The sequence below is a fragment of the Hyla sarda genome, chromosome 1 (genome assembly GCF_029499605.1).
Source record: "Hyla sarda isolate aHylSar1 chromosome 1, aHylSar1.hap1, whole genome shotgun sequence".
In the NCBI taxonomy this organism is placed as follows: Eukaryota; Metazoa; Chordata; class Amphibia; order Anura; family Hylidae; genus Hyla; species Hyla sarda.
In genome coordinates this window covers 613,880,838-613,895,377 of record NC_079189.1, presented here as the reverse complement: position 1 = coordinate 613,895,377, position 14,540 = coordinate 613,880,838, and the positions used below count along the sequence as shown (strand labels likewise).

Below are 14,540 nucleotides of genomic sequence, written 5' to 3'. Positions count from 1 at the left end.
TACACACTGTACCCCTGAATATAATACTGCTACACACTGTACCCCTGAATATAATACTGCCACACACTATACCCCTGAGTATAATACTGTTGCACACTGTACCCCTGAGTATAATACTGCCGCACACTGTACCCCTGAATATAATACTACCACACACTGTACCCCTGAATATAATACTGCTACACACTGTACTCCTGAATATAATACTGGCGCACACTTTACCCGTGAATATAATATTGCCACACACTATACCCCTGAATATTATACTGCCACACATTGTACCCTCTGAATATAATACTGCAACTCACTATACCCCTGAATATAATACTGCCACACACTGAGCTCCTGGTATATTACTGCCACATGCTATTCCCCCGCAATATTACTGCCACACGCTATGCCCCCAAATACATTTTCAACAAACACTGTGCCCTGTACTGACTATTTGTACCTCTGTGTACCTAAAACAATGAATGATGCCACTGTGCCCACAGAACTACTGATGCCACTGTGCCGCACAGAATTAATGATGCCACTGGACCCCCAGAATGAATGATGCCACTGTGCCGCACAGAATTAATGATGCCACTATATCCCCAGAATGAATGATGCCACTGTATCCCCAGAATGAATGATGCCACCGTGCCCTCAGAATTAATTATGCCACTCTGCCCTCAGAATTAATGATGCTACTGTGCCCCATAGAGTTAATGATGTCACTGTGCCCCCACATGAACTTTGCCACTGTGTCATTCTCCAGCTGTGGCAAACTACAACTCCCATCATGCACAAACAGAAGGTCATGCTAGGAACTGAAGTTCTACAACAACTGGAGAGTCACAGATGGGGGTACACGTCATGTTCAGATACAGTGAAGTCTATGAGTCGAGAGGCGTCTATCTCTTCAGCGTCTGCCGTAAAGCGCCGGTGTCTGTGCAGTCATGCAGTGACCCAGTACACATATACCATTAGACATGGCCACCCCCAGGAAAGCCTTTTATCATTAATAAATAATAGAACAAATCATACATAAACATACTCTTATTTTATTATTATTATAGTTATGTTAACACAAACACAATGAAGAAAAATAACAGACTTTTCGAAGTCTAATAAGTTTTGATTTCTGAATATAACATTTCCCACATTCTACTTATGAAATGGCTTCTCTCCTGAGTGAGTTCGCTCATGTTTGTTAAGATTGTATTTGCTATTAAAACATTTCCCACATTCTGAACATGAAAATGGCTTATCTCCTGTGTGAATTCTCTGATGTTTAACAAGATTTGGTTTCTGAGCAAAACCTTTCCCACATTCTGAACATGAATATGGCTTCACTCCTGTGTGAGTTCTTAGATGTTTAATAAGCTCTGATTTATGAATAAAACATTTTCCACATTCTGAGCATAAATATGGTCTCTCCTTTGTGTGACTTCTCTTGTGATGAACAAGATTTCCATTATCAGCAAAATATTTCCCACATTCTGGACATGAAAATGGCTTCTCTCCTGTGTGACTTCTTTGATGCCTAACAAGATCTGATTTCTGAGTAAAATATTTCCCACATTCTAAACATAAAAATGGATTCTCTCCTGAATGAGTTTTTTGATGTTTAACAAGACTGAACTTACTTGTAAAACATTTTCCACATTCTAAACATGGAAATCGCTTCTCCCCTGTGTGAATTCTTTGATGTGTAAGAAGATGTGATCTGTGAGTAAAACATTTATTACATTCTGAACATGGAAATGGCTTCTCCCCTGTGTGAATTCTTTGATGCTTAACAAGATCTGATTTGTAAGTAAAGCTTTTTCCACATTCTAAACATGAAAATGGTTTCTCCCCTGTGTGAATTCTTTGATGGTAACAAAGTTTTGATTTATCAGTAAAACATTTTCCACATTCTACACATAAAAATGGTCTCTCTCCTGTGTGAATTCTTTGATGATAAACAAGTTGTGATTTGTAAGTAAAACATTTTCCACATTCTGCACATGAAAATGGTCTCTCTCCTCTGTGAATTCTTTGATGATTAACAAGTTGTGATTTGTAAACAAAACATTTCCCACATTCTCCACAGAAAAATGGCTTCTCCCCTCTGTGAGTTCTTTGATGTTTAACACAACTTGATTTGTCAGTAAAACATTTTTCACATTCTGAACATGAAAATGGCTTCTCCCCTGTGTGAGTTATTTGATGTCTAACAAGTTCTGATTTATAATTAAAACATTTCCCACACTCTAAACATGACAATGGCTTTTTCCCTGTATTAGCTTTTTGATGTCCAACATCCCTTCTGTGACTCTTATTTTGCTGAATATCCTGTGATGAATGAGAAGACAGGACCTGTATATAAGGATGAGATGACAGATCTTGGCTGTGAAGGGCTGAGGGTGTATCTGGGATAATGGAATGTTCTTCATATGTATCTTGTGTGATATCATCATCTGCTTTATAATCTGAAGATATAAGATTCTCCTCTGATCTCCTGATACAAGAATCTGCAGAGAATAACACAGATTTTATTATTAGTATTAACCCCTTAACGACTCAGGACATTTAAACTTTTCAATGTATTTTTTCCTCATAGCCATAACACTTATTTTCCCATCTACAGAGCCGTTTGAGAGCTTGTTTTTTGTGGGTCCAATCTTACTTTGTAATTAGAGATGAGCGAACTTACAGTAAATTCGATCCGTCACGAACTTCTCGGCTCGGCAGTTGATGACTTTTCCTGCATAAATTAGTTCAGCTTTCAGGTGCTCCAGTGGGCTGGAAAAGGTGGATACAGTCCTAGGAAAGAGTCTTCTAGGACTGTATCCACCTTTTCCAGCCCACCAGAGCACCTGAAAGCTGAACTAATTTACGCAGGATAAGTCATCAACTGCCAAGCCGAGAAGTTCGTGACGAATCGAATTTACTGTAAGTTCGCTCATCTCTAATTGTAATGAAACCCTTCATTCACTGTCATGTAAAATTATTCATCAAGTCAATAGGATACCAGCGATACCTAATTTGCGTAGTTTTCATTACACTTTACTACTTTTTAACAACAATTTGAACAAAAATAGGTTTACATTTTTACACAAAAAATCAATAATTTTTTTTATTATTAGAGGGGGTTTATTTACATTTAAATGATAACTCCGGGATGTGCAACTTATCCCCTATGATAAGGATAGGAAATAAGTGTTAGATCGTGGGGGGTCCGACCACTGGGACCCCCTGCGATCTCCCGAACTAAGCCCCGGCTCCCTGCATGGAACAAGCATTTTCGACCACCACCGGAAGCTGCTTTCGAAAATCTCCAGCTCCGCCATAGAACTGCATAGAGGGGGCGTGTCGGCCGCAGCTTCGTGCTGTGGTCGAAAATGCTTGTTTCTTGCAGGGTGTCGGGGCTACGAGGGGGGGGGGTTAGGGCCCAGCTGTGTCGGACTCCCCGCGATCTAACACTTATCCCCTATCCTTATGATAGGGGATAAGTTGTACATCCCTGAGTTACCATTTAAGTCCTCCTATGGGACTTGTATAAGCAATCATTCAATTGCTCATACAGATGAATGCAGTAAATGTGTACTGTATTGATTCATAACATCTGCGCTCCATTGATAGGAGTTTACAATGTTTCTTTTTTTTTTTTCTAATTCTAAAATCTGCATTTTTGGCATTTGCCTTTTTATGTTAACACTGTTGACCGTAGTGCATCAAAACATATTTTATTGTTTGTACAATTCCTCGCGTGGCGATACCACATATGTTTAATATTATTGATATATTATTATTACTTTTATTTTTGTAAAATGGAAAAAGAAGAGTGATTTTATTAAGGGAGGGGCTTATACAATTAAAAATATATTTTAGTTTTTTATTTCCCATAGAGGACTTTTATAAGTAATCCTCCGGTTGCATTCACTGTATAATTCTATACCTATTGCACAGCAACAAGACTTTCCTCCGCTGCTCCCCCGATGCCTCCAGTATCCCGCTCCCACCCTCCGCAGTGTCCCTATTCCTTCTTCTTCTGGTTAATCCACCAAACTAAAGCTCAGCTAATCATCGCCCTCAGTGATGTCCGACCTCGGCCGGTGGTCAGATGAGCGGCAGTGTGATGTATTCGGTCACCAGGGGAAGCGGAGCAGATCCAATAAACCTACAGGTGGCGATGGGTCTGCAGAAATCTTAGAGCAGAATCCTAGATGGTTGGTGGTTAAAGGGGTACTCCGGTGTAAATTTTTATTTTATTTTTTTAAATCAACTGGTGCCAGAAAGTTAAACAGATTTGTAAATTAAAGAGCAACAAGTAATGCCGCTCACCCCTTCGAACAAATCCGGAGCACCTGTGCAAGGACACGCCGGTCCCGCCCTTGGCTTTGTACAATAGTAGAAAGAAGAATTGTCCAGCGCTGGGTTTGCAGGTAAAAGCTTGCTTTTATTTAGAAAATCCGACAGAAACACCTAACAGAGGACAATGACTGAGGCGTTTCGCACCTGGGTTCTTAATCATAGACTGACCCTGGTCAGTATACGATTAAGCACCCAAGTGCGAAACGCGTCAGACATTGTCCTCTGTTAGGTGTTTCTGTCGGATTTTCTAAATAAAAGCAAGCTTTTACCTGCAAACCCAGCGCTGGACAATTCTTCTTTCTAGATTTGTAAATTACTTCTATTAAAAAGTCTTAATCCTTCTAGTACTTATTAGCTGCTGAATACTACAGAGGAAATTCTTTTCTTTTTAGAACACAGTGCTCTCTGCTGACATCTCTGTCCATTTTAAGAACTGTCCAGAGTAGAAGAAAATCCCCATAGCAAACATATGCTGCTCTGGACAGTTCCTAAAATGGACAGAGATGTCAGCAGAGAGCACTGTGTTCGTGATGTCAGCAGAGAGAGCTCTGTGTTCCAAAAAGAAAATAATTTCCTCTGTAGTATTCAGCAGCTAATAAATACTAGAAGGATTAAGATTTTTTAATAGAAGTCATTTACAAATCTGTTTAACATTCTAGCACCAGTTGATTTAAAAAGAAAAAAAATTTCCACCGGAGTACCCCTTTAAGGCACAGGAGGTAGACAGAAATGTAGAAGATTAAATAGCCAGGGCCCAGCAGGGAAGAGGCTGGTTAGTTAGCAGGTGGCCAGGGAAACACGGTGCTGCTTCTTAATGTCAGCTGAGGTGTTGCTGTCTGCTGAGAAACAAGTAGTGGAGCGGGGGAAGGGAAAGAATCCTAATTATGTCACTACATCCATCCTCCAAAGACTCTTCAGTTATCTGGTATATGTCTCCATGTTGTGTATTGTGTTATCTGGTATATGTCTCCATGTTGTGTATTGTGTTATCTGGTATATGTCTCCATGTTGTGTATTGTGTTATCTGGTATATGTCTCCATGTTGTGTATTGTGTTATCTGGTATATGTCTCCATGTTGTGTATTGTGTTATCTGGTATATGTCTCCATGTTGTGTATTGTGTTATCTGGTATATGTCTCCATGTTGTGTATTGTGTTATCTGGTATATATCTCCATGTTGTGTATCGTGTTATCAGGTATATGTCTCCATGTTGTGTATTGTGTTATCTTGTATATGTCTCCATGTTGTGTATTGTGTTATCTGGTATATGTCTCCATGTTGTGTATCGTGTTATCTGGTATATATCTCCATGTTGTGTATTGTGTTATCTGGTATATGTCTCCATGTTGTGTATTGTGTTATCTGGTATATGTCTCCATGTTGTGTATTGTGTTATCTGGTATATGTCTCCATGTTGTGTATCGTGTTATCTGGTATATGTCTCCATGTTGTGTATTGTGTTATCTGGTACATGTCTCCATGTTGTGTATTGTATTATCTGGTATATGTCTCCATGTTGTGTATTGTATTATCTGGTATATGTCTCCATGTTGTGTATTGTGTTATCTTGTATATGTCTCCATGTTGTGTATTGTGTTATCTGGTATATGTCTCCATGTTGTGTATCGTGTTATCTGGTATATATCTCCATGTTGTGTATTGTGTTATCTGGTATATGTCTCCATGTTGTGTATTGTGTTATCTGGTATATGTCTCCATGTTGTGTATTGTGTTATCTGGTATATGTCTCCATGTTGTGTATCGTGTTATCTGGTATATGTCTCCATGTTGTGTATTGTGTTATCTGGTACATGTCTCCATGTTGTGTATTGTATTATCTGGTATATGTCTCCATGTTGTGTATTGTATTATCTGGTATATGTCTCCATGTTGTGTATTGTGTTATCTGGTATATGTCTCCATGTTGTGTATTGTGTTATCTGGTATATGTCTCCATGTTGTGTATTGTGTTATCGGGTATATGTCTCCATGTTGTGTATTGTGTTATCTGGTATATGTCTCCATGTTGTGTATTGTGTTATCTGGTATATGTCTCCATGTTGTGTAATGTATTATCTGGTATATGTCTCCATGTTGTGTATTGTATTATCTGGTATATGTCTCCATGTTGTGTATTGTGTTATCTGGTATATGTCTCCATGTTGTGTATTGTGTTATCTGGTATATATGTCTCCATGTTGTGTATCGTGTTATCTGGTATATGTCTCCATGTTGTGTATTGTGTTATCTGGTATATGTCTCCATGTTGTGTATTGTATTATCTGGTATATGTCTCCATGTTGTGTATTGTATTATCTGGTATATGTCTCCATGTTGTGTATAGTGTTATCTGGTATATGTCTCCATGTTGTGTATTGTGTTATCTGGTATATATGTCTCCATGTTGTGTATTGTGTTATCTGGTATATGTCTCCATGTTGTGTATTGTATTATCTGGTATATGTCTCCATGTTGTGTATTGTGTTATCTGGTATATGTCTCCATGTTGTGTATAGTGTTATCTGGTATATGTCTCCATGTTGTGTATCGTGTTATCTGGTATATGTCTCCATGTTGTGTATTGTATTATCTGGTATATGTCTCCATGTTGTGTATTGTGTTATCTGGTATATGTCTCCATGTTGTGTATTGTGTTATCTGGTATATGTCTCCATGTTGTGTATTGTGTTATCTGGTATATGTCTCCATGTTGTGTACACATTGGTATATTTCATGTCCATATTTCAGCTGTAGTTTCATATTAGTTTGCAATCTGGCTGAATTGAGGAATTTACAGCAAGAAAGAGACAGGACACAGAGATTAGAGAATTCCACACAATTATTACAGCCGAAGACCCTGTGACTCTTTTATGTATTAAGTGGTTAATACTCACTTAGACGGTTACCTGTAGGAATGTTATCCTTATACTGCTCATCACTGCTCACATCTGTCTCTTCTTCCTCTTCCTTAATCGCTGGAGCATTGATATTGTTCAGATAATCTCCCTTATTCATAAATGGAAGAAATATTGTAAACGTCATCAGACAGTAGGAGAAGTCACGTGGGATGTTATAGATGAGCAGGAGATGAGGAGTCATAGAGGGTGAGGGGACTGACCACAAGAGCTTCACAGCCCTTCTACAGATCATAGGGAATATCTCCATCTACCTGATCATCCTGTGGAAGAAGAGGACGGGGACACCTCTCTGGTGCTGTTCTCTTACTGGATCTGACTGTAGGGAACACATACAGAGACTGAATTCATTCTTTACATACAAATAATGAGAGGACGTGTGTATATAGTCATGTCTATTACCTGGTGATGTGAGGGGCTGCTGATCCTCCATCATCACCTGATCCTTGTACTGATCCTTGTGTCCTTCTACATACTCCCACTCCTCCATGGAGAAATAGACCGCCACGTCCTGACACCTTATAGGAACCTGACACATAATGATACAGTCATCACCCCGACCCCTCCAGTGGTGTTACTGTATAATGTCCCAGCATTCCCAGCAGTGTCACCTCTCCAGTCATCACCAGACCCCTCCATTACTGTATAATGTCCCAGCATTCCCAGCAGTGTCACCTCTCCAGTCATCACCAGACCCCTCCATTACTGTATAATGTCCCAGCAGTGTCACCTCTCCAGTCATCACCAGACCCCTCCATTACTGTATAATGTCCCAGCAGTGTCACCTCTCCAGTCATCACCAGACCCCTCCATTACTGTATAATGTCCCAGCATTCCCAGCAGTGTCACCTCTCCAGTCATCACCAGACCCCTCCATTACTGTATAATGTCCCAGCAGTGTCACCTCTCCAGTCATCACCAGACCCCTCCATTACTGTATAATGTCCCAGCAGTGTCACCTCTCCAGTCATCACCAGACCCCTCCATTACTGTATAATGTCCCAGCAGTGTCACCTCTCCAGTCATCACCAGACCCCTCCATTACTGTATAATGTCCCAGCAGTGTCACCTCTCCAGTCATCACCAGACCCCTCCATTACTGTATAATGTCCCAGCATTCCCAGCAGTGTCACCTCTCCAGTCATCACCAGACCCCTCCATTACTGTATAATGTCCCAGCAGTGTCACCTCTCCAGTCATCACCAGACCCCTCCATTACTGTATAATGTCCCAGCATTCCCAGCAGTGTCACCTCTCCAGTCATCACCGGACCCCTCCATTACTGTATAATGTCCCAGCAGTGTCACCTCTCCAGTCATCACCAGACCCCTCCATTACTGTATAATGTCCCAGCAGTGTCACCTCTCCAGTCATCACCAGACCCCTCCATTACTGTATAATGTCCCAGCATTCCCAGCAGTGTCACCTCTCCAGTCATCACCAGACCCCTCCATTACTGTATAATGTCCCAGCATTCCCAGCAGTGTCACCTCTCCAGTCATCACAAGACCTCTCCATTACTGTATAATGTCCCAGCAGTGTCACCTCTCCAGTCATCACCAGACCCCTCCATTACTGTATAATGTCCCAGCAGTGTCACCTCTCCAGTCATCACCAGACCCCTCCATTACTGTATAATGTCCCAGCAGTGTCACCTCTCCAGTCATCACCAGACCCCTCCATTACTGTATAATGTCCCAGCAGTGTCACCTCTCCAGTTATCACCAGACCCCTCCATTACTGTATAATGTCCCAGCAGTGTCACCTCTCCAGTCATCACCAGACCCCTCCATTACTGTATAATGTCCCAGCAGGGTCACCTCTCCAGTCATCACCAGACCCCTCCATTACTGTATAATGTCCCAGCAGTGTCACCTCTCCAGTCATCACCAGACCCCTCCATTACTGTATAATGTCCCAGCAGTGTCACCTCTCCAGTCATCACCAGACCCCTCCATTACTGTATAATGTCCCAGCAGTGTCACCTCTCCAGTCATCACCAGACCCCTCCATTACTGTATAATGTCCCAGCAGTGTCACCTCTCCAGTCATCACCAGACCCTCCATTACTGTATAATGTCCCAGCATTCCCAGCAGTGTCACCTCTCCAGTCATCACCAGACCCCTCCATTACTGTATAATGTCCCAGCATTCCCAGCAGTGTCACCTCTCCAGTCACCACCAGACCCCTCCATTACTGTATAATGTCCCAGCAGTGTCACCTCTCCAGTCATCACCAGACCCCTCCATTACTGTATAATGTCCCAGCAGTGTCACCTCTCCAGTCATCACCAGACCCCTCCATTACCGTATAATGTCCCAGCAGTGTCACCTCTCCAGTCATAACCAGACCCCTCCATTACTGTATAATGTCCCAGCAGTGTCACCTCTCCAGTCATCACCAGACCCCTCCATTACTGTATAATGTCCCAGTATTCCCAGCAGTGTCACCTCTCCAGTCATCACCAGACCCCTCCATTACTGTATAATGTCCCAGCAGTGTCACCTCTCCAGTCATCACCAGACCCCTCCATTACTGTATAATGTCCCAGCAGTGTCACCTCTCCAGTCATCACCAGACCCCTCATTACTGTATAATGTCCCAGCAGTGTCACCTCTCCAGTCATCACCAGACCCCTCCATTACTGTATAATGTCCCAGCAGTGTCACCTCTCCAGTCATCACCAGACCCCTCTATTACTGTATAATGTCCCAGCAGTGTCACCTCTCCAGTCATCACCAGACCCCTCCATTACTGTATAATGTCCCAGCAGTGTCACCTCTCCAGTCATCACCAGACCCCTCCATTACTGTATAATGTCCCAGCAGTGTCCCCTCTCCAGTCATCACCAGACCCCTCCATTACTGTATAATGTCCCAGCATTCCCAGCAGTGTCACCTCTCCAGTCATCACCAGACCCTTCCATTACTGTATAATATCCCAGCAGTGTCACCTCTCCAGTCATCACCAGACCCCTCCATTACTGTATAATGTCCCAGCAGTGTCACCTCTCCAGTCATCACCAGACCCCTCCATTACTGTATAATGTCCCAGCATTCCCAGCAGTGTCACCTCTCCAGTCATCACCAGACCCCTCCATTACTGTATAATGTCCCAGCAGTGTCACCTCTCCAGTCATCACCAGACCCCTCCATTACTGTATAATGTCCCAGCAGGGTCACCTCTCCAGTCATCACCAGACCCCTCCATTACTGTATAATGTCCCAGCAGTGTCACCTCTCCAGTCATCACCAGACCCCTCCATTACTGTATAATGTCCCAGCATTCCCAGCAGTGTCACCTCTCCAGTCATCACCAGACCCCTCCATTACTGTATAATGTCCCAGCATTCCCAGCAGTGTCACCTCTCCAGTCATCACCAGACCCCTCCATTACTGTACAATGTCCCAGCAGTGTCACCTCTCCAGTCATCAGACCCCTCCATTACTGTATAATGTCCCAGCAGTGTCACCTCTCCAGTCATCACCAGACCCCTCCATTACTGTATAATGTCCCAGCAGTGTCACCTCTCCAGTCATCACCAGACCCCTCCATTACTGTATAATGTCCCAGCATTCCCAGCAGTGTCACCTCTCCAGTCATCACCAGACCCCTCCATTACTGTATAATGTCCCAGCAGTGTCACCTCTCCAGTCATCACCAGACCCCTCCATTACTGTATAATGTCCCAGCATTCCCAGCAGTGTCACCTCTCCAGTCATCACCAGACCCCTCCATTACTGTATAATGTCCCAGCAGTGTCACCTCTCCAGTCATCACCAGACCCCTCCATTACTGTATAATGTCCCAGCAGGGTCACCTCTCCAGTCATCACCAGACCCCTCCATTACTGTATAATGTCCCAGCAGTGTCACCTCTCCAGTCATCACCAGACCCCTCCATTACTGTATAATGTCCCAGCATTCCCAGCAGTGTCACCTCTCCAGTCATCACCAGACCCCTCCATTACTGTATAATGTCCCAGCATTCCCAGCAGTGTCACCTCTCCAGTCATCACCAGACCCCTCCATTACTGTACAATGTCCCAGCAGTGTCACCTCTCCAGTCATCAGACCCCTCCATTACTGTATAATGTCCCAGCAGTGTCACCTCTCCAGTCATCACCAGACCCCTCCATTACTGTATAATGTCCCAGCAGTGTCACCTCTCCAGTCATCACCAGACCCCTCCATTACTGTATAATGTCCCAGCAGTGTCACCTCTCCAGTCATCACCAGACCCCTCCATTACTGTATAATGTCCCAGCAGGGTCACCTCTCCAGTCAGCAGCTCCATCATCTTGTTGATGAGTTCTCGGATCTTCTGTTCATCCATTTCCTCATGTATCAGGGAGTGAGGTGGGGGCCCCGGGATTGGGCTCAGGGTTCTTCCCCATCCTTCACACATAGGGGCCCGACAGCGCCCACTAAAGGACTTCTTCACTACTGTGTAATCCTGTGTATGGAGAGACACATTAATATCACTACATACATTCCCAGAATCCCTCACCTCTCCAGTCATATCCATCTGTTATTACATAGATAAGAATGAGGTCATGTGACATCACTCCCAGAATCCCTCACCTCTCCAGTCATATCCATCTGTTATTACATAGATAAGAATGAGGTCATGTGACATCACTCCCAGAATCCCTCACCTCTCCAGTCATATCCATCTGTTATTACATAGATAACAATGAGGTCATGTGACATCACTCCCAGAATCCCTCACCTCTCCAGTCATATCCATCTGTTATTACATAGATAAGAATGAGGTCATGTGATCTCACTCCCAGAATCCCTCACCTCTCCAGTCATATCCATCTGTTATTCCATAGATAAGAATGAGGTCATGTGACATCACTCCCAGAATCCCTCACCTCTCCAGTCATATCCATCTGTTATTACATAGATAAGAATGAGGTCATGTGACATTGCTCCCAGAATCCCTCACCTCTCCAGTCATATCCATCTGTTATTACATAGATAAGAATGAGGTCATGTGACATCACTCCCAGAATCCCTCACCTCTCCAACCATATCCATCTATTATTACATAGTTAAGAATGAGGTCATGTGACATCACTCCCAGAATCCCTCACCTCTCCAGTCATATCCATCTGTTATTACATAGATAAGAATGAGGTCATGTGACATCACTCCCAGAATCCCTCACCTCTCCAGTAAGCCGGAAGAGTATCTGTAGGGTGAGGTTTATGATCCTGTCGGCCATCTTGTTCCTGTCTCTCTCCATGGTTGATGGGTCATCCAGGAGAATTCTCTTATATAGAAGATATCAGCAGAGGATCCTGGATTGGAGAAACCTGAAGGGAAGAAGAGGAGACGATGATAAACCGCACCAGATTCTATGGAGAAATAAAATCCATTTCCTGGAGATAATCTGGGGACACATTTGAGGAGACATTATAGGCGTTTTTGAGATTTCTCTAATACATGGAAGCTAAGCTAGGCTACATCAGTGAAACTGCGATCTGCGGCAGGTAAGGGGACCCTCCTCCGCTGTTTTAGCTCACGAAACCTCCGTGATCCCCTCTCAGCTACCGGAGATTTTTTTGTTTCACTGAAGACGCTGTGATTGGCATTGATCACAGAGCCTTAAGGGTTAATGACTGGGAGTGGCAGGATTGCCACTGCCTGTCATTTAGGGTGCGTTCCCACAGGGTGTATACGCAGCGTATTTGACGCTGCGCAAAATTTACGGCAGCAGCGGGAAATACGCTGCGTGTTCCTTGCTCACTATACACACAGGGCTTTCCGGCGGCAGCCCTATGTGTGTAGCGAGTTTTGGAGGCGGAGCCGTGTGTGGCGGCGTGTCTGTGACGCGCGGCTCCGCCTCCAAAACTCACTGCACACATAGGGCTGCCGCCGGAAAGCCCTGTGTGTATAGTAAGCAAGGAACACGCAGCGTATTTCCCGCTGCTGCCGTAAATTTTGCGCAGCGTCAAATACGCTGCGTATACGCCTGGTGGGAACGCACCCTAACAGTGAGTGTCCGGCTACTGATAGCAGTGTACACTCACTGGGGGAGATTTATCAAAACCTGTCCAGAGGAAAAGTTACCCATAACAACCAATCAGATCGCTACTTTCATTTTTAACAAGGCCTCTGAAAAATGAAAGAAGAGATCTGATTGGTTGCTATGGGCAACTGGGCAACTTTTCCTCTGGACAGGTTTTGATAAATCTCCCCCATTGTTCTGAAGCGGTTACAGGTAAGGCTTCTTTTATACTGCCGTTAGTACTGTACATGGTAGTGTGATGGCCGTCGGGTGAGTCGGGCAGAATAGTGGGAGAATAATTACTGCTTGTGTCGTCTTTTTCTCCCACTTGTTGCTTTTCGGCGTGAGAACAGCCGTTATTAATGAAAAAGACTAAAAGGGACTTTGATGGCCACAAGGAGTTAAAGGGGTAGTCCAGTGGTGAAAAACTTATCCCCTATCCTAAGGATAGGGGATAAGTTTGAGATCGCGGGGGGTCCGACCTCTGGGGCCCCCTGCGATCTCCTGCACGGGGCCCCGACAGCCCGCGCGAAGGGGGCGTGTTGACGTCCGCACGAAGTGGCGGCCGACACGCCCCCTCAATACAACTCAATGGCAGAGCTGGAGATTGCCGAAGGCAGCGCTTCGGCTCTTCCATAGAGTTGTATTGAGGGGGCGTGTCAGTCGCCACTTCGTGCGGACGTCAACACGCCCCGTACAGGAGATCGCAGGGGGCCCCAGCGTTCGGACCCCCGCGATCTCAAACTTATCCCCTATCCTTAGGATAGGGGATAAGCTGTTCACCACTGGATATCTCCTTTAATAATAAGCATCCCCAAAAATCCTGATCTGACAGCAACCACACACCTACCTGTATCTGTACAGGAGCCGTGTGCTTACAGGACCTGCGATGATGTCACCGTCATGTGATCAGTCACATGGCGGAGGAGGAGTCACATGATCAGGGGCTGCTGCTCTAGGCTCATCTGCTCAGTGTATGCAGGACTCTGCTGTGCTGGTTGTGATCGCTGCTGGATGAGCTGAAGTTATGTGTATGCAGCAGAGCTGTGTGTGTGTGATGTGCGTGGTGCAGAGCTGTGTATGTGTGTGTTATATATGTCTGCAGCAGAGCTGTGTGTAATGTGCATGTAGCTGAGCTGTATGTGTACACAGTAGAGCTGTATATGTGTAATGTACATGTAGCTGAGCTGTATGTGTACACAGTAGAGCTGTATATGTGTAATGTGCATGTAGCTGAGCTGTATGTGTACACAGTAGAGC

General features: G+C 44.1%; 1 protein-coding gene across 1 annotated transcript; it reads right to left on the bottom strand.

The window, feature by feature from the left end:
* Positions 1-1,076: 1,076 nt before the first annotated feature.
* Positions 1,077-13,691, bottom strand: LOC130297714 (gastrula zinc finger protein XlCGF26.1-like). Its single transcript, XM_056550489.1, has 7 exons — positions 13,529-13,691; positions 12,438-12,585; positions 11,538-11,717; positions 7,664-7,790; positions 7,516-7,580; positions 7,241-7,352; positions 1,077-2,501 (listed from the first exon to the last, which is right to left on the bottom strand). Exons 2-7 carry the CDS (start codon positions 12,513-12,515, stop codon positions 1,150-1,152), a joined length of 1,914 nt encoding a protein of 637 aa, XP_056406464.1. The 5' UTR covers positions 12,516-12,585; positions 13,529-13,691; the 3' UTR covers positions 1,077-1,149.
* Positions 13,692-14,540: the final 849 nt, after the last annotated feature.

Coding starts and splice junctions, on each gene's coding strand:
- LOC130297714 (XM_056550489.1), bottom strand. CDS start 12,515: ATGGAGAGAGACAGGAACAAGATGGCCGACAGGATCATAAACCTCACC. Junction 7,353..7,515: donor TTCTTCCACAGGATGATCAG/GTAGATGGAGAT, acceptor TTTATGAATAAG/GGAGATTATCTGAACAATAT. Junction 2,502..7,240: donor TCCTACAGGTAACCGTCTAA/GTGAGTATTAAC, acceptor TATTCTCTGCAG/ATTCTTGTATCAGGAGATCA.